Here is a 22833-nt window from a genome sequence, read left to right on the forward strand (position 1 = left end):
AATGCCTTGGCGGGCAGTTTGAAAGTGAAAACGGAATTGGTATTTATGATTGTATTGATTGACTCGTCGTATCTAGTTGCACACAAGTAATATGGTTATTTAAGTATTGCATAAATATCGAAACAGTCTTAACTACGAATAACAAATATACTGTTGATGTTGGTCTTAAGAGTACACGGCTATAGGACAAATTAAAAGAAAAGTCGTCGTTATCTTAACTAAAAGATTCTGCGCGCGAAACAATGGAAAACAAAATTCGGCTATTACATTATGGATTGGAGTACACGAGGACTGGCAAACATCGGAGTGGCGTTGCACTTGCTTAAAATCTCCTATTACCGCCCATATTTGGTCCGGGTCTGGGTCCGCTGAAGCTGAAAGGTAAGTTTACCATAGATTACTGGGGACTATATGGTATGGTTAAAGCTGAACCCACCGGTTTCTTTGGCCTGGCGCTCCGCCTCCGGTGCCCAAAGGCGGGAACTCCGAGTGATATGCATTCATGCCATTCTGATTGTGATTTTTACCCCCTGCTCCGCCGCGTTTGTTTGGTCCCCCACCGCCGCCGCCTTGTTGGCTGTTGGATTCGTGGCTGCTACCACGTCTGGCGTTAAAACCTCCACCGCCGCCCCCATTAAAGAAGCCACGTCCTCCTGGCGGATTGCCCCTGTTGGAAGGAAGTACAAAATTGTGAGTATTATGAAGTGCAACCTAATATACAACTTACCCATTGGCCCCGCGGTTGCCAGAGTTCATGGGCCCGTTGCCAAAGCGTCCGAAGCCCATTTGCTGCTGCTGATGCTCTACGGGCAGGGCAAAACCCCGGCGATCCTGTCGCACATGATTGCCTCCTGATCCTCCGCCGCCACCGCCCCTCTGATGCAGGGATCCTCCTCCCCCGCCAGAGGAGCTGCCCCCGTGGAAGTCATTATTACTACCTCCGCCGTATCCACTGGTCGGACTGTTCTTGAAGTTCCTCCTCCCAGCCTGAGATCCATTGTTGTCCCGCTGTTGAAACCGACTGTTGCCAAAGCGTCCTCCGTTTCCCTCGTTGTTACCGCCGAACTTGCCACCGGTTGCAAACTTGTTCCTAAATCCCTGGCCCTGGCTGGAAGATTCATTGCTGTGTTGTGGAGGGCCCTTGGAGTAGGGAGCACTGCGCTGTCTGTAGTTGGACTCATTCCTTACGGGTCCAAATTTGTTTGCGGCGGCGTTGGAACCCCTTGGGCCGCCGCCTTCGCTGGAATATCGGCCAACGCCGGCTTCTTCGCGAAAGCTGCGCTTGAAGTTGTTGCCGGATTCGGGAGGTCTCTTGTCAGATCCGCCACTTTGACCTGGAGGGATGGATGATTTAGACGATGCATCTTGGGAGTGTGTAATAGCCTACTTTCTGAGGGCCTGCGACCCGGATTGTCACCAGAGCCCGGGGGACCGCCACGACTGCCATTCCCTGGGCCGTACTTCGGCCTGCCCGCCTCCACCACGATGGGCTGGCCCTTGAAGACGGTGCCGTTCAGGGCGGCGATGGCCGCATCCGCCATGTCCGTGGTCTCCAGGTGGACGAAAGCGCACCTGTTCATCACATCGCATTCGACCACGGAGCCATAGTTGGAGAACAGGCGACGCAGTTCGTCCGGCTTGCAGCGCGGCAGGCTGCCGACGAACACCTTGGCGGTCTGCATGGAGAAAGCTAGCGGATTACTCTGGACAATCCGGCGGCGGCTGCATCTTCAACGCTTACGTACAGTAGACATGTATTTATTTTTCTCTACAACTTTTCGCCTTTTTTCTTCTTTTATTGAATTGGAGATGGTACAATCTGATGGTCCACCTGACCGATTGGCAAGCCCACCAATAGCTGCTATCTACAATCGCTATCGTTATCGATAGACCCAAGCCTTTGCTGTTGTTTACAATTTAAATAATTTGAAAAAAATTACGCTTTTCACCCGCCTTAACTGAAATGTGGCCTCCCGGGAGCGACGATAGCTACTCCGGCAACATGGACTACGGCAAGAACGTGGTGAACATCCTGCCCAGCGTGGAGATGCTGGTGAGCTTCAATGGCGACATGACGCGTTCCAATAAGCGGGCTTGTTTACTGTACGCGGAGCGGATGGATTTCAAGGAGCTGCTGGTGAGTGAATCTGGATGGGATCTAGTTAGGATTTCATTGACACCCTTCGCCCCACAGCAACTCCGTTTGACGGAAAAGTCCGATCAGCGGCGCATGTACATAACCACCGTGGACAGCGCCTCCTTTCAGGAGCTCAAACAGGATCAGTCGCTGAATGTGACCTTCTCGGGGTTTCTGGACAATGTAGTGCGCATGCTGAAGGACTGCCAGTCGGGCAAACTGGAGCTCCATCTGTCTGGCAGAGATCAAAACATCTCCTCCGGCCGCGAAACACACGACTATCATCTGCAGTTTGTGGAAATAAGGTCCTTCAAGAACCTGGTTCACCTCAGCCTGCCTTGTCGCTCTGCTCCCCTGAACACCGTGCTATTCTACATAAACAAAATGCTAGATGCCTCCCAAAAAAAGCAATTTATGCTGGAGCAGAGTATCCAGCAGATGCAGGTGGAAATCAACTCACAACGCCTGCACACGGAGAGATTGGGCACCGAGAACAAGAACCTCAGGGAAGCCATAGCGGAGAACACGCGCATGTTGGAGGAGAAGCATGCCGCCGAGATCCAGCAGTACCAGGATAAGCTGGCTAAGGTAAACGAGCAGCGCGGCAATGAGCTGGAGCGGAATCGTAGAGCGATCTCTGGCCTGCAGGCGCAAATGGAAAAGGCTTCCCTGGAGAAAGCTGACCTCAAGTCAGCACAAGAGCAGTCCGAGCAGCGATGTCAAACACTGGGAGAGGAGCTATCCTGTTGCAAGTCGCGAGTGTGCACCTTGAAGGAGCAGAATGACAAACTGCAAGGGGAGCTAGCCAATGCCAGAAAGCAGGAGCGCAAGTTGGAGTACAAGATCGAGGATCTCAAGCAGCACACAGTCGAACTGCAGGAGCACATACAAAAGGGCAATAAGGAGAAGGTACGTTTGTGAAAGGACATAACACATTAAAAGACTAAAACCTTTATCCTTCGTAGGCCAACCTAGCAGCTGAACTGGAGGCGGAGAAGAAAATACTGCACACCAAGCGACAGGCCTTGGAAATGGCCTCTGAGGAAATCTCCAAGGCCAACCAGATAATCCTCAAGCAGAGCCAGGAGCTGCTCAACCACAAGAAGACCATTGCCTGGCGCACCGAGGTGGCTCTGCAGCAGGAGAAGGCCGTCCAGGCCAAGGACAGTCTGCTAACCCTGCGCGAGGATGAACTGCGTGAGGCACGCATAACCATAGAAAAACTGCGCGAGGAAATCCCCCAGCAACTGCAATCTATGAGAAACTTTGCCCAAGGCTTAGAGCAGAAGTATTCCAAACGTAGGTGATTAATCATCGCATGATTTCTGTCACTTATACCTCGCTCCTTTCAGAGATCCTCATCCTAAAAGAAAGGTTATCTATTCCCACTGGAAAGGAAAATCGTCGATAGTTCAACTTATTGTTAGTGCATTTCTCGTTTTTGTACAAGTTTAGTAAAGTTAGTTGTATTGTTCGGCTCTAGTCATAATCTTCGTGGACACTTTCACCTGCATGGGCAGTGGCCACGTTCACCGCCTGGCTGATGTCCTCGATTTGGTTCAGTTTCAGCCGTTCCCGAATGAGTTCCGCAATGGCCTTTTGGGTGCGTCGTTCCAGTCGCTCCAGCTTTTTGCTGGCATCCCGTTTGAGATCCCAGTCAGGTTTCCTAGGTGCCAGGTTGGATATATCAATCTCATCAATCACCATGGGCTGCTGCAGCAGACTCAGTTGGTCCTCCACAGCGGCTTCAATGTTTCCCGTGGGCTCCTGGGTCAAAACTTCGCCTTCAGTGCTCTCATTCTGTGGCTTATAACTCCGAAAAACGGGTCTGTAGGGTGGATTATATAGTTTAATAGAAGATTCTCATGAAATCTTTTAAAATTACTGACTTGGGTAACTTTTCATTGGATTCCGACGAGTCTCCTCCTTTATTCTGCGCTTGTTCCCGGAGTTTTTGGAGGCGCTCCTTTCGTTTCAGAGAGGCTTCTGTCAGCTTGCCCACGCCATTGTTGTCCATGATGCCCATATGATGTTTAGGGTCGAAATAATGCTATATATCTTGTGAATTTCTTTCAATTTTAGCCGATCCGATCCGCGTTTTATTATTGTTTTGTTGATGTTTGGCCCTCGATATATCGATAATTATTGCCTTCGTCACTAGCGTAAAAACTAACAAATAACTTAACATTTTGTTCTTTATAAATAAATATATAATATTTCTTAATTTCTCATTTATTAAGACTACTTTAATTTAGATTACTTTAATTAAAATGTTAGTACTTAATAAATAAATAAGAGTAGTGACGAATGACAACTTCACATTTCATGTCCCATCCAAACGGTCTCACTGAAACCCATAAATCTATCGATTAATCGATTGCGCCCAAGATGGATACACAGCGTTTGTTTTTACGCGAGGGGGAGGAAAATCTGCTGTACTTTTGTGCGCTTTAAACAAACAAAACAGGCATTCTAGCCCATGGAAGTGGACTCTGCATCCTTCCAGCACCTCTAGGCACCCCTTCCAGCCAGATGCGGACAGTCCCGGCAAGCCAATAGGCGGAGAGACCTTTACATCGGCAGAGTGCGTCCCCAGCTGGTGTTTTGGAGTAGAGTAGCTAAAATAAACCAGAGCACAGCTCCCGCACCCGCTCCCTAGCGAATCCCAGCCCGCCTCGACTCGAGGTAACTTCTGTGGGCTATTAATATTAGTGGCAGGCTAATTCCTTCGCCCTTCCCCGGCAACAACAGAAAGGGATCACCCATTGTTCCGACACCGAAACGAGATTGCCCGGCCAGATCCGACACAGCGATCTAAAAATGGAGTGGACGCGCGAAAAGACCCTGCTGCTGATCGGCGAGTACCGCAGCCGACGCGGGCTGTGGGACATGACTTGCGACGACTACCGGAAGAAGGACGTCAAGCAGCGGCTCTTGAACGAAGTCAGCCAGGTGCTGGGCGGGAATATACCCATTAACGAGCTGGAGAAGAAGTTCCACACGCTGCGCACGCAGTACCACCGCGAGATCAGTCGCATGAAACGCAAGGAGCCCTACAACTCCAAGTGGTTTGGCTTCAAGAACCTGGTGTTCCTCAGCTCCCCCTACGCCTGCCGCTCCACCAAGGGTCGCCTGAAGACGGATCTGCAGGCTGACGAGCGCAAGTTTGCCCTGGGCGAGGTAACCGCCGATCACAACAGCGACAGCAGCACAAATCCGGCAAACCACAACAGTAATACGAACGCCAGCATGAACGAGGAGTACCTGCGCAAGAGCCACGCCAGCAGTCGGGCGCAGGAGCTGGAGAAACTCATTGAGGAAACAACCAAAGACGTGGACGATATCGATGAGCCGGAGCTGGAGGAGGGGGAGGTGAAGCCCAAACAGGCCAAGGAGATGAGCCTGCGCTTCGTAAATCTCAGCGACCCGGACGAGACTGAGCCGCTGGATAACCACCACCAGACGCTGATGGACCTGCACCACCACCAGGGCAACACCGTGGAGGCCGTCAGCTTTCAGGCCAACGAGAGCGGCGAGCTGCACTACCAGTCCACTCCAGCCCAGAACACAGGCAACAACAACTCGGTGCACGTGATGCCCACGCGAATCATCAAGATTCAGCGGCGGGACACGGCTGGCGGGCAGGAGGAGAGCTACTTCGAAGAGCACACGCAGCTGCATCCGCCGCCGGTGAAGCGCGTGTACTACGAAGCCAGTCCAGCATCGCACAGCACCACCTCCATTCTTTCCCCGGCACTGGAGACCAGTGCCAATGGCACGACCAGCAATGTGCTTACCAACTCCCCCGGGATCACGATGAGCAACCTGCGCCTGCCCAAGGTGAACACGCCGCCCAAACCAGCCCAGGCCCAAGCCATCCCCAGTCCGCCTCCGCCCACCATTGTCAGCCTGCCGCCGGCGCGCGATGAGTTCGCCACGTACGGAGAGTATGTGGCCAACGAAATGCGCGCCATCAGCAACCGGGAGGTGCTCGTCGCCCTCAAGCATCGCATAAACACGGCCATCTTCGAGGCCAACATGGCCGAAATAGCCCCGAAATAGATTGATCACTTTTAGCTAGAGCTATTAACTACAACTTTAGGTTTAAGGCTGAACATGCAATTTGTCCTCTTGTCGTTGCGCTTTTTATAGGTCTCGTCCCCGTCACTTGTATTCTCATTTGAATTTGTACATTTAACAGATATGTATGTAACGATTTAAATACTTAAGCCAAATATAAAATTTAGTGGAATTACAAGCAGGCCTGTTTCAGTTTGTTTCGATTTACATACATACATAGATAAAATTTATTGGGTTGTTTTTTATTGTTTTTCAAAATGCAGAACCCCATTTGCGAGCCGTTTACAAGTTGGCCAATGAAGTTCGACATTAACCAACTGATAAAGGAGTTCCAACCGGAGGAGAAGGAAGGCGTGGTGGACAAGGATAAGTCGCCACGGGACTTTGTCAATCTTCCCGACAACAATTGGGTGGTCCTGCCCAGTTTTAAGTACCAGTTTGAGCATCTAACTCCCTATCTCTCCACTCGCCTCAACAAATATATGCGATGTCGCTTTCGGAGGTTTCTGGACAATGTTCCGAGCAACTACGTAACCATCTCCCTGTACGGCTCTAATATTAGCAAGTAAGTTATTTATAAAATATACTCAAATATCTGCGTTTTACTATAAAAACCTTGTAATTTAGCATGCCCAAGCCAAGACGAAAGAGTCTGAATGGTCAGTTTTATGGAGTAGATAACAAACTGGCCCCAGTTCCTGCCGTTGCCGATCCCCGATCTCCCCCGCATAGAAAATAATAGTATTTACCACTTGTATTTCATACTCAAGTGGAAAATCAGGCCAAAATTTCAGATACAAAAAATCAATTTCTGAATTAAGCTTTAGAATATAATATTGTAAATTACAAGTAAATTAAATATAACTCATTTTTTGGACTACTATATTATTGTTTTTTAACATTAATCATTAATAACGGTTTCAATTTGAATTTGCAAGGTAGCGTTACCAGATCTCCAGAGATTGTGTACAGTTTTAATGGTCTTTACCTGCTTTTCACAGCATTTTTTCAAAAAGATAAGTTTGAAAACCAGTACTCTCCCAAAAGTAAAATATATTAAAAACTTGAGACCCTTAAGACTTAAGGATATTGCCAGACTGTCGCAATTTGACAGGACATTTTTACTCCCGTTATTTCATATGGTAAGTTTCTAACGGTTCAGCAACGGTTACACTGCAAACGGTAAAAATCGATAATGCAGAATTAGCGGGCGAAGAAAATGTTTACAAAATGCATTAGTTGCTGTTCCCTCGCTATATTCTCAGTTTTATTCGCCTGCCTTCTAATCGAGAATTGCGGTGAGCTCAGGGATAACCCAGGAAAAGTAAAGATTTTCATGTTGCATCCTTTTTCCTGCGCTTTTAGTGGCCCTGCAAAAGACGCTGCGGCACTACGAGATTTTCCACAAGGACGATGTGGTGCACAGGGTGGTCAAAAGGGGGGCCAAGCACAGCGCGAATCCCTTCAACACCATCAAGGAGGTGGAGTTCACCACGCTGGGCAAGTACTTCCGACTTATCCTCCATCCGCACAGGGATGTCCTGCACAGCAAATTCAGGGCCTATGCCGTGGATGCCGATGGCAATGAAACGGTGGTCCACATGGGTAGGATTACTATCCTATACTCCATTACATATACCCAAATATCTCATATCCTTAGATCACGATAGCTTCTACTCGGGTCGGGTGTTCGGCGAACTGGAGTCCTCCGTGAGGGCCCACATCGAGGACGGCACCATGACCATGTCCATCCATTTGCCCGAGGAAACCTATCACATCGAGCCCTCCTGGCGACACCTACCAGAAGCCAAGAAGGACACCATGGTGGCCTACAAGGCCTCGGATGTGAAGGTGCACAAAAACGAGGCAGGTGCCAGTCCCAAAACTTGTGGCTACATTAAGGAGGGTCTCGAACTGGAGGACAAGGAGGAGCACGGGGACACCCTAGACAATGAACTCCATACGAGGGAGAAGCGTCAATCGGATCAGTATGAGTACACGCCCACCAAGACCCGATGTCCTTTGCTCCTGGTGGCCGACTATCGATTCTTTCAGGAAATGGGCGGAGGCAACACCAAGACCACCATTAACTACTTGGTATGATCCTAACAAGATTATCCTATGATAATCTAATAACATATAATTTTTAGATAAGCCTCATAGACCGGGTGCACAAGATCTACAACGACACTGTGTGGCAGGATCGTTCGGATCAGGAGGGATTCAAGGGCATGGGCTTCGTGATCAAGAAGATTGTGGTCCACTCTGAGCCCACGAGGTTGCGAGGCGGCGAAGCCCACTACAATATGATCCGCGAGAAGTGGGATGTGCGCAATCTACTGGAGGTGAGTTGACCTAATCTTCGTCCCTCCACTTTCGAGTAGCTGCTCTTCGTCATGGTCATCTAACTCTTGTATCTCTCACTCTGATTCCGACTCCTTCGTGGCCATTTTACCGGCTAGGTCTTCTCCCGGGAGTACAGCCACAAAGACTTTTGCCTAGCCCATCTCTTTACCGATCTCAAGTTCGAAGGCGGCATTTTGGGCCTGGCCTACGTGGGCTCCCCGCGTCGCAACTCCGTGGGCGGCATTTGCACTCCAGGTTGCTAAACCCACTAACTCTCATATTTGTCCTTTTCATTTCGCTTATAGACTTGCGTTTCCCTTGGTTTTCCTTGGTTAATTAAGTTTTACGATTGCCTTTTAAAGGGTGAAATGGAAATCTTAAGATTTCTGCAACACCCATATATGTTTCCATCTTTCAATAACCTATTTTCTGCTTCCCACTTCCAAGAATACTTCAAAAACGGTTACACCCTGTATTTGAACTCGGGTCTGAGCAGCTCCCGGAATCACTATGGCCAGCGGGTCATCACCAGGGAGGCGGATCTGGTCACTGCCCATGAGTTTGGACACAATTGGGGCTCGGAGCATGATCCTGACATTCCGGAGTGCTCACCAAGTGCCTCACAAGGCGGCAGTTTCCTCATGTACACGTACTCCGTCAGTGGCTACGATGTGAACAATAAGGTGGGGTTTAAGCACCTTAAAAATACCCTAAATACTATGTTTCCCTACTCCTTTCCAGAAATTCTCTCCCTGCTCCCTGCGTTCCATCCGTAAGGTGCTGCAGGCCAAGTCGGGGAGGTGCTTCTCCGAGCCGGAAGAGTCCTTCTGCGGCAATCTGCGCGTAGAGGGCGATGAACAGTGCGACGCTGGTCTCCTGGGCACCGAGGACAACGACTCGTGCTGCGACAAGAACTGCAAGCTGCGACGGAACCAAGGAGCCATGTGCAGTGACAAGAACTCGCCGTGCTGCCAGAACTGCCAATTCATGGCCTCCGGGATGAAGTGCCGCGAGGCCCAGTACGCCACCTGCGAGCAGGAGGCACGTTGCACAGGCGCCCATGCCGAGTGTCCCAAATCGCCGGCCATGGCGGATGGCACCACCTGCCAGGAGCGCGGGCAGTGCCGGAATGGCAAGTGCGTGCCGTACTGCGAGACCCAGGGTCTGCAGAGCTGCATGTGTGACATCATCGCGGATGCCTGCAAGCGCTGTTGTCGCATGAGCATCAACGAGACCTGCTTCCCGGTGGAGCCACCTGATGTCCTCCCCGATGGCACTCCCTGCATCACTGGCTTCTGCAATAAGGTAAGCCTGGGGAGCCTTGTGATTGCCTAGATCTTATCTGAAACTCTGTTTCCTTGAAGGGAGTCTGCGAGAAGACCATTCAGGATGTCGTGGAGCGCTTCTGGGACATCATCGAGGAGATAAATGTGGCCAAAACCCTACGGTTTCTCAAGGACAACATTGTCAGTAAGTATTGCAAACAAGTATATACCAATATTGGAGACATGTTAAATTCGTATGAGTATTACTTATTTAATCTAATTAAGATATAATACATATTGTTGAACCAAGACGTAACATATATCACTCTTTCAGTGGCCGTTGTCCTGGTCACCGCAGTCTTTTGGATACCCATCAGTTGCGTCATTTCTTACTTCGATCGCAAGAAGCTGCGCCACGAGATGAAGCTGATTGAATGGAGCCAGAAGTTGGACCTTATACATCCCAGTGATGAGAGGCGACGGGTGATTCACATACGGTAAGGGCCAAAATACTTATAATACCATAATTGAATAACCAAAACTATTTTGTACTATTTTAGAGTGCCGCGCCAGAAGATCTCTGTTGCTCGAGCCTGTAACTAGCACAAAAAACCCGGTGGGTTCTTATTTTTAATCTTCCGTGAGCATTATTCTCAAAACTGCCACAAATTCGTTTGCATTAAGTAACATATTTGAACAAACACAACACATAAATGAATAAAATTCCATATACTATAGACCAAATACATAATTGTCATTATAATTGAATGGTGTCTGTAAATCAGTTTTTGTTTACATATTCATAGTCTTAAAAAAAGAGCTTCCTCGCTTGGTTTTTGTTACCTTTCTGGATTTTTTTATTTTTCGGATCATTTAGTTAGCTTACTGGAGTGTTATGTATTTTTTACTTCTTCTGTTTGCTCTTGCCGTTCGTCTGTGGGGCAGCCTCGTCATCCAATTCCAGTTCGCTATCATCCTCCTCATCAGAATACTCCTCGTAAATTTGACCGTCGTCAAACTCGCCAAAGTTCATCTCCGCCTGAACAGTAAGGGAGCAAGTAAGTACTAGAAACATAGATGGACAGACGGAACTCACCTTGCCACAGACGTAGACGGGTCCAGTGCCCTGCACCAGTTTGAAAGTCACTGATCCGTTGGGGAACTCGACATTTGGTCTTAAGCTACGGGTCTCGCCGACCTTCAGTACGGCAATGGGAATCTTCACCGTCTTCTTCTCGCCATCGTCGTTTATGTTTGTCTCCGCCTGGGAAATAGAATAATTTCGTTAGTCTTAAACTTTTTTAAGTAAAAAGAAGTGGATATCGAAATCCTAGATTTTGTATGTCGTTTTCTGGTGGGTGGCTTATTTATGGAAAATTATTTTAAATGATATTCATATTCTATATTACTCAAATAAATGAAATAAAATGAATTAGAATCAAATTCGAAATTGGTCTTTTATATATTTAGACTTTATATTCTGGTTGATATTTGAAATATCAGCTTGTTATTAGAGATTATTCTAGTAAGTTGACGTCTTTCTCAAAAATTATGTTTGGTAAATGGAAAATCAGACTAGAAAATTATTAGATTTCCGCATTCGGAGAAAGACGAAATAAGATGAAAACATCCTCAGCACAAGATAACCTCATCGGCCATTATAATCCAAGAGGAGGTGTACATACAATGGTATAGAAAATGCTGTTCTTTGATTTACGACCACAGGCGGCTCAAGATAATCCCCCTTAGCTAGGCTCACCTGTACAACGTTGAATTCGCCGGACTTTGCCTCGGGCCCGAGGGAAATCTGTTTGATGATGAGCTTGTGGGAGTGGACGATGTATTCCTCCGGTATATCCGGCACGTCGAACTGTGCGATGGGCTCCTTCTCGCTGAGTGTAACACCTGGAAATGGAGAAGTGCAGGAGGGTTGGATTGCCGACTCGATTTTGTGCCGGCCGGAGGAGCACCCATGTAAGATCCACATGGGATCGCCATTGCAGCGCCCCCCAACCAAGACAGGCCCGGTAGACTCACCATAAAACGACTCGGACTCCATTTGCAGGCCTTGGAACACAGATGTACAGTCAATTAATAATGGAAACTTTTTGTACTTCTACACGTGCCCGTAAAACGGCGATGGCTGCAGTTCTATGAAGCGTTGGTTATCGAAGCGTGCAGCTATCGATAATTGTGGTTTGGTTGTTTAAAAGTGGGTGTACTAAATTAATGTGTATAGAAGTAATCTTGAAAATTCCTTACATTTTATACATATAATTAGACATTATTTAGACACTACTTAAATAGTTTAAAGAGATATTCTATGTTAAAAGTGGCAGCGCTACGATAGTTATCGCTGGTACTAACCTATCGATGTTTCGGCCTTACTTACGCCTGGCAACCCTGCTTCAGCTACCATTTTGCAAAAGATTTTTGCTCAACACGTGTTCGCCGCTGGTTTCGTGTGGAATTAATATTAAATATTACCTACAATGGCTGAGGAATCATTCTACGGTAACTACAATTCAAAAGACCAACTGTATGGGCAACAATATGGGGTGAAAGCGGCCCGGGAGACGGCATATTAGCCGGCGAAAAAGCGAAGTGTCTGCGACGCTTGCCGGTGTTTTTGCTCCAAGGTTGCCGCTGTCTGGCCCCACACTCCCGGATTTGGGATATGTGATGTGCGAAAAATATGATTAATGGATAAAATTATGTGCCTTTCGCAGGAGTCACCTTGACCGCCGAGAGCGACAGCGTCACGTGGGATGTGGACGAGGACTACGGTCGCGGCCAGAAGCTGGTCATCAAACAGATCCTCCTGGGCGCCGAGGCCAAGGAGAACGAGTTCAACGTGGTCGAGGTGAGTACTCTATTTCCATGGTGATAGATCTGTGGTATGGGGGGCATTGCATGTAATAAATCCCATAAGTTGTGTATGCGCGCGCCGGTTGGTGTCTGTTTTTTTTTGTAGCATTTTTCCGGCCGGCGGGGCAAGGACCGGTTTCCATTTCCATTTTTTCCCAGTCCAGAACAACCACGAACTTTTCGCTCGCTTTTGGGTTAGGGTAATTTTGTCTGTACATCTGCAGACTGCAGAGTTACCAGCCCCCCGATTTCCGACTGCTATTGCTGTACCTTAGCAATGGGAAGTGGTTAATTGGACTAGCCTCACATGCTGGGTTCATTTCAAGTACCTACGGGTACTGGTACACTAGGTACTTTATATTTAGTTTTTTATGCTTGAATAAAATTGGTTTTATTTTTAAAGTCACTTGTTTAAATCGAAATTCTTTTCATTAAGTAAAATATTAAACTATGAGTTTTTTTGAATTTCTATTTTATAACAAAACAATAATTTTCTCATAGTAAATGAAGCAAGTTAAGAACTTTATTTTTTTTTAAAACATATTTTTTGAAATGCCCCTCTTATTAAAAAGATTCCATTACCCTTCCCAATACGGACGCAACTGTACCCATAAATATACGACAAGACAAAAGAGCTCTCTTTATTGACTCAAGTCAACGGCAATACACGAAACGGCTGCCTCGCCATCCGCAATTGTTTGCATTAGGTCGGGAAAGCTTTTCGAGTACTTGAACATACTGCGCAGCTTCCTATCCATCCGGCAAATCACTCCCGCCGCCGGAATACTCCAGTTCCAGCAGATCATGTCGCACTGCAGCAGGGCGAGATCTTCGCGAAGCGATTTGAGGTTCTTTGTGGGGCAGAAAGGGAAGAGTTTCCGGGTCAAAGGTTATAAATCACGAGGGCATTAATAAAGCCAGCACTCACCAAAGCCACTGTCGTGTCAATTGACGCGATCTCGTGCCCCTTAATGACCACCAGTGTGGTGGGGGCACCTCCCTCGTCGTTCCTACCCGTCACGTGCGACACAATTGAAATCTTCAAGTACTCGGCTGCGGCGTAATCCACGCTGCCCTTGAGATCGGCCATGGTCACCTCGAGGCCATTGAACTAGGGGTATAGCAAGGGAGATTTAGAAACCCTCTATGACATTTTATAGCCCTTACCTTCTGGGTCTCCAAGTTAAACTGCGGCTTCATGCTCTTGTAGAGCAGGAAAAGTGCATTGAAGACAATGCCCACCACCATGCCGTACTCCAAGGTCCAGAAGACGCAGGTCAGCACGGTGACCAGAAAAGGCAGCATATCACGCTCTGTAAGAGATCGGGAGTTATGTTTATGACTACATACACTTTTAAGAGCACTCACTTTTTGCCCGCCAAATCTCCCCAATGGTCTCGTACTCCACCATGAAGAACATGGCTGCTATGATGATGGCAGCCAGAGTCGCCTTGGGAATATAGGCAAATGTGGAGGTGAGGAATGCCAGGGTCATGATGACAATTGCGCCGGTAACAGCTCCTCCTAGCGGTGTCTTCACTCCACTGGCATTGTTGATGGCCGTCCTTGTAAAGGATCCAGTGATGGGCATGGAAGAGAAAAAGCTGCTGAGGATGTTGCTCACGCCCAAGGCAATCATCTCCTGCGAGGCGTCCACTATCTTGCCCTTGGCTGAAAGCAGGAGGAGGAGATTAAGTTTGGGACAACTAATTGAAGAAAGGAGGATCACTCACAGAAGGCCTTGGCCACAGCTATGCTCTCCAATATGGACAGCAGTGGTATGGACACCAGGGCAGATCCAATATTCGAAACCATGCCACCAAAGTTGGTGACCTCTCCCGTCTCCGAGTCTTCCGTGTGGAAAGGAGGTGGCTTGAAGGGCGGCAAACCAGGAGTGATGCTGCCACTGACTAGGAAGGGAAGTTTGCCGTCACTTTTCAAGAGATAGCACAGCAGGATTCCAATTAGCACGGCCACAGCATTGCGAGCCAAGGAAATATACTTCCACACGCTCTTGATGCCAAAAGGCAGGTCTTTGAGTTGCTAAAATTAATTAAATATTTATAGAAGCGCTTTAATTAACATCATTTAAGAAATTTATAGCCACTCACCCTCATGAGCAGCAGGAAAATCAGTGTGCAGCAGCCCAAGATGGCATCATTTCGACGTGTTTGCGTTATGTGGCCGAAGAAGTGTATCCAGCAGTCGAGGAAGCCATTGGCACTACTGCTAATTCCAAAGAGACTATTAACCTGTCCCGTGGCAATGGTTAAGGCTGCTGCCATCGTGAAACCCGTTGTTACCGGCACCGAAATGAATCGCATTAGCACTCCGAGATTGAGCAAACCCATAATGGTGATGATGCAGCCGGACAGGAAGCACAGGAGCACCGCATACGCTGGATTGCCATCTACATAGGGTCGCACCATTAGCGCCATGATGGCCGTGGGTCCTGTGGGATAAAGATTTGGATTATTTAACCAGGCGAAGAACAGCTCCTAAGACCCCACAACTCACCAACTGTGATGTCCTTGCAGGTTCCTAACAGTATATACACAAATCCGCCCATAAACGCCGAGTAGAGTCCGTAGGCTGGTGGCAGATTGGCCACAGCTCCGTAGGCTATGGCCTGTGGAACGGCCGTTAGACCCACCGTGAGTCCCGCCACCAGATCCATAGCCAAGAAGTTCAACTGGTATTTGGGCAGCCAAACGGTGACTGGCAGGTATTTGTAGACAGAGCGCATGCTGCAGCAGCTCCGGGCCTTGGAGCCCACTGCACCACAGACATTTGGCAGGCGCTCCCTGTAGAGATCATCTGGAATGGGCATATAGATAGGCCATAGAATATGTGTTCCCTGTGGGGGTCTATTGATGAACTCTTGATATCCCCCGGTTAAGTGGTTTACTTGATTGGAAACGCTCTTTTCATAATCTCTGCACATGATCTGAAGTGCCTCGATGGTTTTCTAAGGCTCGGCGGGTTTGGGGTCTTGTGACTTCTGGAAAAATACCTAAAGATGTCGACAAGCTGATAGACAAGTTCATCCAGAGGAGGCAGACTTGTCTCTGATATTTCAGCGCCAGGAACACTTGATAATTCTTCGATGTTAGCACTTTAGACATTCTGATTTTTATGTCTCATATTATAGATAACTTTATTGAGTTGCCTTTAGTATCTTAAATGAGTAGTTTTATATCTTCTGAATTTATGTTATTCACTGGGGGAAGTTTACTTTTTGATACCATCCCTGCTGATGGAGTAGTTAATCCAGAAGAAGCTGGCTTGTCATTGATAATTCCAATTTCGCAGCACTTTATAATTCTTCCGAAAATAACTTTTTAAGCTTGTGGATTACCATGTCTAATTACAGACTCATCACAGCGTATTTACCATAAATAAAGTAGACGCAGACTACCTTAGTGTCTTGGAGATTTTTTTTGTTAGTGCCTTATTATGAGTTTGATTTTAGTTTTTATAATTTTTCAAGAAAAACTTGCTCTTGAAAACTAGAAATCTTGTGTATCCTTGGTTGTAATTGATTTGTATAACAGTTCCACATTTTAGGCTCACTCTTTACTATTTTTCAACCCATTAAAGATTAGTTTCTATTTCTGCGTTACTAATTTTGATTGAAGTTTCCTAGGAATCGCACCGCTTTCACTTATCCTCTTGAGGTAACGCGCTCTCCACTTACCTTCACTATCGCACATGCCGACAAGATCTGGACAGCACTTTACAGTCGGGTAATACTTGGTGGGAGTTTCGACGTGAATTACACGTTGTGGATGATTAATTAGCGGCCACTTGTTAGATTCGCGTTTCTGGACTTTTAGATTCGGATGAGCCTGTGCCTGCCGGCTGCCTGCAGTGGGAAAGGGAACGAACCGATCCGCTCCAGCGTGGGCAGACGAATGGTCAAGCGACCGTCAGTCGGCGGGGTTATTACTGCAAAGCAAGAGTGCGAAATATGTGAATGCGTAGGCAGTTATCATCGGACAGTTGGGTTAGTTTTGGGGAAGGTGTTCGGCTGACTACGATAAGAGATAGACGAGAAGACTGCAGAGCGATTAAGTGGGCCAGTCGTGATGAACTTCGTCGTATCTGTTTGTCCAGATCCGAAATTTTTGTGTAATCTGGGAACTCAACAAGTATCTATGGGCACTTCAAAAGGCCTATGGGGACGGGGATCTTTATGGGTCGATCTTGATTAAGAATCTTGGTTTGTTTAATGCAGGTAAAGGCAGAGATGTCTTAATTGATAAATAGATTTCCTAGAAAACGTGACGAACTTCGTTGTATTTTGAAAACCTATCTATAAAGCACTTCAAATGTCTATAGCAGGAATCTATCTAAACCAATCTTAACAACAAATCGTTCCGTTCTTTTCTACGCAGGTCAATACACTGAAAGACTCCGTGCAAATCCCGATCGCTGTGTTGAAAGCCGGAGAGACGCGTGCCGTCAATCCCGACGTGGAGTTCTACGAGTCCAAGGTGACGTTCAAGCTGATCAAGGGCAGCGGACCCGTCTACATCCACGGGCACAACATCAAGGACGATGTCGAAGTGGTCGACATGGAGGAGGATGACGAAGAGGACGACGTCGCCGAGGACGAGGAGGACGAGCACCCAAAGAAGCGGGCCAAGATCGAGAACGCCGCCGATGGTAAAAATGCCAAGAACAACAAGAAGAAGTAAACTGAAGCTAACCCGCCAATCATCCATCGAGGTTTAAGCTATGAAAGTGTAGATTTTAAAGCAAAAACAGTTTTAGGCCCTATATTACAATACGATGCATACTGAGAATACAATCTAGTTCCTTTTGAACAGCTCCTTTTACATTCAATTCAAAGACAACGTTGTGTGCTCGGGTCGTGTTATCCTAAGCGAATGGTCTGCCACTCAGCCAGGAGTTGCATGGCTGCTCCCCGTTAGGAGCAGATAGGACACCAATCGAACACACAGATTTGTATATATATTAAAATATAACTAAAGCTAAGCCGGACTTCCTGTACGCGCCTCCTTCATATTTGCAGTATGAAAATAAACTGTCGTCGGAATACATACGATTTGGCATATCATTAGGCGGGAAATATTTTTAGCCTGGTATTTTTTAAAACCAGCCTTGTAATTAATTTTCAGTTTTATTTCTCCCATGAATTCGTTACTCATCAATTGTAATTTCACATTTGGTAATGCTATAAGGGCTATCATGACTGCAGTTCTATGAAGTGGATCAAGCGAGTTCGGGAATGCCTTCAAAGATTGCGGGTTGCTGCTCGGAAGTAGTTGGCTCTAGGAGTTCAGTGCTTAGTTCGGCGATGGCATCACCTTGATGCGTTCGAAGGCCTGTTTCTCCAGGGACTCGCGATGCTTGGGATCGGCGATCTGGATGAGTTCGTACATCCTCTGGCGGACGTTCTTGCCGAAAAGCGAGGCAATTCCGTGCTCCGTGACGACGTAGTGAACGTGGGCACGCGAGGTGACGACGCCAGCGCCTGGAAGGGATTAAGGATTAGTTGTGGCTCATCATCTTCAAAGGGTTGAACTACATACCAGGCTTCAGCGTGGGCGAAATCTTGCTCTCGCCCTTGTTGGTGGTCGATGGCATGGCAATGATGGGCACTCCCAGTCCGTCGATACCCTCAGCCGCTCCACGGATGAAGTCCACCTGTCCGCCGAATCCGGAGTAGAATCGGTTGCCGATCGAATCGGAGCAAACCTGACCAGTCAGGTCCACCTCAATGCAGCTGTTGATGGCCGTCATGCGGGGCTGCTGCTTCACAATGCTGGTGTTGTTCACATAGTCGATGGACAACATCTCTGAAAGGCGAAAGGTGGGTCATTACATACGCTTTAAACTTTTTAATAAAGCGGTTTAATTTCAGGATCTGCCTACCGATGAAGGGGTTGTTGTCGACAAAGTCATACAGAGCCTTGTCGCCGATTAAGAAGGAGCCCACGATCCTGCCCTGGTGCATCTTCTTCTTGCTGTTGGTGACACATCCCTTCTGCACCAGCTCGACGACGCCGTTGGCGAACATCTCGGAGTGGATGCCCAGATCCTTGTGGTTGTGCAGGGCGGCGAGAACAGCATCGGGGATGCTGCCAATGCCCATCTGCAGGGTAGCGCCATCCTTGACCAGGTTCTCGGCAATCAGCTTGCCGATCTTCTTCTCCACGGCGGAGATCTCGCCAGTTCCGTGCTGAGGCAGATCATCGTTCACCTCGATGGCGTAGTCGAAATGCGACTTGTGGATGATGGCATCGCCAAAGGTGCGCGGCATCTTGGGGTTGATTTGAGCTGGAGACGAAAAACCATTAAGTATAAGGATAAAGAGGATTCTGGAATCCAAGGCTCACCAACAATGAGCTTCGAGTGCAGCAGGGCAGCTCGCACACAATCGACGCTGGTGCCCAGGGAGCAGTAGCCGTGGTTATCCGGCGGCGAGACGTGGATGAAGGACACATCTGGCTTCACGATCTTCTTGTAGAACAGCTGCGGGATCTCGTGCAGGAAGATCGGCACGTTGTCGCCACGTCCCTCGGCCACCGCCTTGCGCACATTAGCGCCCATGAAGAAGGAGTTCGAGCGGAAGATGTCCTTGTACTCCGGCTTGGCGTACTCCCCAGGACCCTCTGTGTGCATGTGGCACACAGTCACGCACTCCAGCTTGTTCTCCTTGCCGTGCTTGGCCATCGCGTTCAACAGAGCCACGGGGGTGGAGGCGGCTCCGCCAGCGAAGACCGTGTCACCTGGATTAGAAGAAAACCGCAGGTTTTACTACCCATAAGTTCATTTGGCACACGTTGCTAATCAGCTAATCCGTAGATATTGTTCGTTTTATGAAACGTTAATCTATGGAGCATGGCGCTATCTATAGATAGACATGACATGAATAAAGGAGCTTACAATTAAAGCTTTTCAATATTGCCTAATTAATGATGCTTTAAATGAGAAGATAAGGATTTAATCTATAGGCAAGACATTGAACCCTCCATTTTTCTTACATTTCAAGTAACTTGTATGAAGTTTTGATCTGTACAGCATGAATATCATAAAATTTAATTTTAAATGCGAACATACAGTTAAAATATATATATTTATGATTCATTACAAAGGAAGATATGGAATTATTCCACCCTTTCTTGACAACGATTCGGTAGTTTCATGTTGCTTATATGAAATGTTAGTCTCCCAAAATTAGTGCTTTATATAGGACCCAAAAAACTGAATAAGTTTATAAAATTAGTAAAGTTTTTGAGCATTGATTCTTAAAATATTCCTTTTTTTATAGAAATATGTGATTATATCATGGATGATAACTTTTTATAAAACGATATTAGTTTATGCTAATGTTGTAATTAAATCATTCCGATTGAAATAATTTATGTTGTGCTGGTCATGCTTCTATTAACAAAGTACAAATCTATAGGTTTTTTCCAAGACTACTTGTGCCAATTTTTTAGTTTTTCGGTGATCATTCCCTCTCAGAGCGTTTATACTTCGGTACTCTCAAAAGCTTTAAAGCTATAGCTGATAAATTTATACATTCGTATTTATAATAGCTTATAGAGAGGGGGTGAGCTTGTTTCCCTGAAACTCGTGATAATGAATGTTTGTAAATAAATAACACCGGTTTCAGTGTTAGCATTACAAGGTAAACATTTCTGTCAGAACGAGATTAATTTGTAACGTATATAAACTTTGTCATTTGATTATCACGGCAGAAAGTATAACGTTAATTAAATAAAAGTTATCAGATAGAAATGTGTTACCTTGCAAATTGTTTGCTAAATGCTTAAGTTTATAAGGAAAACAGAAACAGAATTTATTCGGATATAGTATCTAAACGTAGTTTTTACATGGATCATATCGCATTTAAAAATTCCATAATATTTATTTATCTACATTTTTCCTTCAAATGCCCACCTTAATGCATTTCTAAGCACATGCATCATGCTTTGCCAATCTATTTTAGTTTCGCCCTCTAGAGGCCGGTATGCTGATGTATTTCTGTATAAGAAAACAGACTAGACCACGGCTAAGCAAATAAAGTCGAACGAGCCCCTTCAACTAAGGAAATCATACGATAAGTGTGATTCTTATCAGCAGACGTCTGAGCCACGTCGACAATGTCAAGTTTTCCTCTACTACCTTTTCCTCGTTAATATATCTACGGTAGTTGCAAAACCGGAATGCACACCTTGCCCGTAAATTGAGTTAGTTAGGGCCCACTGTACCATTTATTATCTTACGAGAACGTGCCAAAAGAAAAAGTTTTCCAAATCAAATTACGTCGCGGATTCGTGTGGCGATTTTGGCTAAAATTAGAGATACCGATTTTTGGTGACGTTTGTGGGTCGCCGCGATATGCCACTCCCCCTCTGAAAACCCGCCCCCGGCAATATTATTATCAATTCGCATGGACCTGCTGATGAGAGCCCCTAGAAGTGCTAAGAAATTAAGATATTTCGTGCCCTGTGGGCGTGTCCAAATATTTGTTTGGTTCTCAGGAGAACGCCAATTGAATTTAATCAAAGCAGAGGGTCCCCAAAAATTGTCAGGCACAGAAAAAATCAGATCATTCCTATCTTTATATTCGTCCATAAAAATTGTCCAACCTTGTGTATCGTTGTGATAAAAAAGTTTATTAAGTTTGTGCTTTGCGTTAATAAAAAAAATTATTTTATTAATATTTTTTGGTTTAACTATAATTATGTCTTTCCAAAAAAATCCATAATTCGCCTAGTGACACAAAAGTTCACATGTTAGTATGGGTTGCATAACCTTGCCTCCATATAAAGCTACTATATGGTATATGTATGGGGTCTTGTACAGTATATAGGGTCTTATCAGCTCGACAACCAAAGGCCGGTTGTGCGGATAGACTTGTTTATGAGCTACATACGTATATATTTGTTCTTGCCACTAAGCTGAGCTTTGCATCGCATTTTTCTGTTGTTTTTGACGCTGTGTTTGTAAGAGTACAAAGTACAACTTTCGCCTGGAAACTCATCTACAGCGCTGAATATGTGCATCTAAAAATGTATTTTAATATGTATCTGCAGGCACAGCTGTTTTCACGAAATTTATTCAATATAATTTACACTTGTTCAGCTGGCAAACATCGGAATTAGGTATATAAAAATGGGAATCGGTGATAGACGGAAGGAAAGTATTGATAAGTAATAAGTAATTGAAATGGGTCATTCTATATATAGTTTCTATATAAAAATTTAAAATGAATAATCAGAGGTATAAGTTACTGGTTCGAGTTATAGAGACCCGACTGTACCTTCCTTGATAAAGAAAAGTTGTTTTATTGACTAATTAAGAAATATATATTTATTTTGGCGCAGTAAAGCGGTTCAATATAATATAATATATATTTTGCTCCCCTAACCGGCTTTCCACCTACTATGTTTTATATTTTTCTTTGCTTAAACCCCCATTCTCAGTTATCTGCCCCACCCCACCTTTATGCAGACCCTCTAATCACGGGCAATTTAATGCCATCAATCTATATATTGAGCACCCTGTACTTGCCCTTCCGCGAATGCTTGAAAGTAGTAGTTTGAATTACAAACACACATGGGTTTGTTTTACATTAGCATGCCCCCACAACCCGGTGTTCCCGTTTTCATTCTGTTTTCCTAAGCAGGCCCACTAGAATATTACATAACCCGAAAGATTGCAAACACAATACGATAATGAAAGGCAGTTCCTTTCGGAGAGGGGTTCCATTGCAAGATATAGGGGTAGAGGGTACCATAGACTCACCCGATTTGATGCATGCCACGGCCTCTTCCGGCTTTACGATTGGAGGCTCCCGGGCGATGGGATGCGACAGCTCCTTGACATAGGTGAAGTAGTTGTTTTGGGCGGAAACCGTGGATGCCGTGGTCGCCGTTTTCAGGAGGTTGTTCAGCTGACCCACATGGCGCGCCAGTTGCTTGCTCATGATGCCTTATATTGTATTAAGAACGGAACGTCTTATAAACACGCACGAGGGGTTCGCGAGATGCAGGAGGCGATTAGTGGTGGGTTTTCGCTGGGGAGAGTTCAGAGACTGAGTTCCGTCCACGGCGGCACCAAATTCGCAACTTGTTCGCCCAAACAGCAAAACATCAG

At 46.3% G+C, this 22833-nt stretch overlaps 10 protein-coding genes across 11 annotated transcripts; 5 read left to right on the plus strand and 5 right to left on the minus strand.

Annotated features, from left to right (window-relative positions):
- Positions 1 to 42: 42 nt before the first annotated feature.
- On the minus strand, positions 43 to 1842 carry LOC119545754 (keratin, type I cytoskeletal 9). The gene is made up of 5 exons (XM_037851596.1): positions 1746 to 1842; positions 1388 to 1676; positions 728 to 1334; positions 437 to 667; positions 43 to 374 (listed from the first exon to the last, which is right to left on the minus strand). Exons 1-5 carry the CDS (start codon positions 1752 to 1754, stop codon positions 323 to 325), a joined length of 1188 nt encoding a protein of 395 aa, XP_037707524.1. The 5' UTR covers positions 1755 to 1842; the 3' UTR covers positions 43 to 322.
- On the plus strand, positions 1836 to 3626 carry LOC119545734 (spindle assembly abnormal protein 6 homolog). The gene is made up of 4 exons (XM_037851560.1): positions 1836 to 2137; positions 2195 to 3046; positions 3103 to 3436; positions 3490 to 3626. The coding sequence occupies exons 1-4, from the start codon at positions 1964 to 1966 to the stop codon at positions 3546 to 3548; spliced, it is 1419 nt and encodes a 472-aa protein (XP_037707488.1). The 5' UTR covers positions 1836 to 1963; the 3' UTR covers positions 3549 to 3626.
- Positions 3551 to 4262, minus strand: LOC119545760 (coiled-coil domain-containing protein 12). Its single transcript, XM_037851609.1, has 2 exons — positions 4027 to 4262; positions 3551 to 3965 (listed from the first exon to the last, which is right to left on the minus strand). Exons 1-2 carry the CDS (start codon positions 4161 to 4163, stop codon positions 3617 to 3619), a joined length of 486 nt encoding a protein of 161 aa, XP_037707537.1. The 5' UTR covers positions 4164 to 4262; the 3' UTR covers positions 3551 to 3616.
- Positions 4263 to 4518: 256 nt separating this feature from the next.
- Positions 4519 to 6392, plus strand: LOC119563184. The gene is made up of 2 exons (XM_037876457.1): positions 4519 to 4822; positions 4889 to 6392. Exon 2 carries the CDS (start codon positions 4958 to 4960, stop codon positions 6197 to 6199), a length of 1242 nt encoding a protein of 413 aa, XP_037732385.1. The 5' UTR covers positions 4519 to 4822; positions 4889 to 4957; the 3' UTR covers positions 6200 to 6392.
- Positions 6393 to 6394: 2 nt separating this feature from the next.
- On the plus strand, positions 6395 to 7100 carry LOC119563185. The gene is made up of 2 exons (XM_037876458.1): positions 6395 to 6782; positions 6845 to 7100. The coding sequence occupies exons 1-2, from the start codon at positions 6475 to 6477 to the stop codon at positions 6954 to 6956; spliced, it is 420 nt and encodes a 139-aa protein (XP_037732386.1). The 5' UTR covers positions 6395 to 6474; the 3' UTR covers positions 6957 to 7100.
- A 278-nt stretch (positions 7101 to 7378) lies between these two features.
- Positions 7379 to 10591, plus strand: LOC119563416 (ADAM 17-like protease). The gene is made up of 10 exons (XM_037876785.1): positions 7379 to 7515; positions 7583 to 7822; positions 7878 to 8314; positions 8368 to 8562; positions 8680 to 8818; positions 9011 to 9246; positions 9305 to 9868; positions 9928 to 10033; positions 10163 to 10325; positions 10389 to 10591. Exons 1-10 carry the CDS (start codon positions 7437 to 7439, stop codon positions 10429 to 10431), a joined length of 2202 nt encoding a protein of 733 aa, XP_037732713.1. The 5' UTR covers positions 7379 to 7436; the 3' UTR covers positions 10432 to 10591.
- Positions 10592 to 10598: 7 nt separating this feature from the next.
- Positions 10599 to 12021, minus strand: LOC119563420 (nucleoplasmin-like protein). The gene is made up of 4 exons (XM_037876792.1): positions 11866 to 12021; positions 11588 to 11733; positions 10925 to 11092; positions 10599 to 10867 (listed from the first exon to the last, which is right to left on the minus strand). The coding sequence occupies exons 1-4, from the start codon at positions 11885 to 11887 to the stop codon at positions 10733 to 10735; spliced, it is 471 nt and encodes a 156-aa protein (XP_037732720.1). The 5' UTR covers positions 11888 to 12021; the 3' UTR covers positions 10599 to 10732.
- A 172-nt stretch (positions 12022 to 12193) lies between these two features.
- Positions 12194 to 17762, plus strand: LOC119563421 (nucleoplasmin-like protein). The gene is made up of 3 exons (XM_037876794.1): positions 12194 to 12342; positions 12558 to 12691; positions 17094 to 17762. Exons 1-3 carry the CDS (start codon positions 12321 to 12323, stop codon positions 17394 to 17396), a joined length of 459 nt encoding a protein of 152 aa, XP_037732722.1. The 5' UTR covers positions 12194 to 12320; the 3' UTR covers positions 17397 to 17762.
- Positions 13314 to 17051, minus strand: LOC119563417 (sodium-independent sulfate anion transporter). 2 transcript variants are annotated; one of them, XM_037876787.1, is made up of 8 exons: positions 16394 to 17051; positions 15214 to 15513; positions 14808 to 15148; positions 14430 to 14739; positions 14065 to 14367; positions 13864 to 14009; positions 13625 to 13807; positions 13314 to 13547 (listed from the first exon to the last, which is right to left on the minus strand). In XM_037876787.1, the coding sequence occupies exons 1-8, from the start codon at positions 16407 to 16409 to the stop codon at positions 13338 to 13340; spliced, it is 1809 nt and encodes a 602-aa protein (XP_037732715.1). In that variant the 5' UTR covers positions 16410 to 17051; the 3' UTR covers positions 13314 to 13337. The 2 variants fall into 2 exon arrangements, with proteins under 2 accessions (XP_037732715.1, XP_037732714.1); XM_037876786.1 differs by lacking the exon at positions 16394 to 17051 and having other exon boundaries at positions 15214 to 15787.
- A 64-nt stretch (positions 17763 to 17826) lies between the features above and the next one.
- On the minus strand, positions 17827 to 22821 carry LOC119563419 (4-hydroxybutyrate coenzyme A transferase). Its single transcript, XM_037876791.1, has 5 exons — positions 22483 to 22821; positions 19062 to 19454; positions 18598 to 19002; positions 18255 to 18521; positions 17827 to 18196 (listed from the first exon to the last, which is right to left on the minus strand). The coding sequence occupies exons 1-5, from the start codon at positions 22661 to 22663 to the stop codon at positions 18009 to 18011; spliced, it is 1434 nt and encodes a 477-aa protein (XP_037732719.1). The 5' UTR covers positions 22664 to 22821; the 3' UTR covers positions 17827 to 18008.
- Positions 22822 to 22833: the final 12 nt, after the last annotated feature.

The sequence above is a fragment of the Drosophila subpulchrella genome, chromosome 3R (assembly GCF_014743375.2).
Source record: "Drosophila subpulchrella strain 33 F10 #4 breed RU33 chromosome 3R, RU_Dsub_v1.1 Primary Assembly, whole genome shotgun sequence".
Taxonomy (NCBI): Eukaryota; Metazoa; Arthropoda; class Insecta; order Diptera; family Drosophilidae; genus Drosophila; species Drosophila subpulchrella.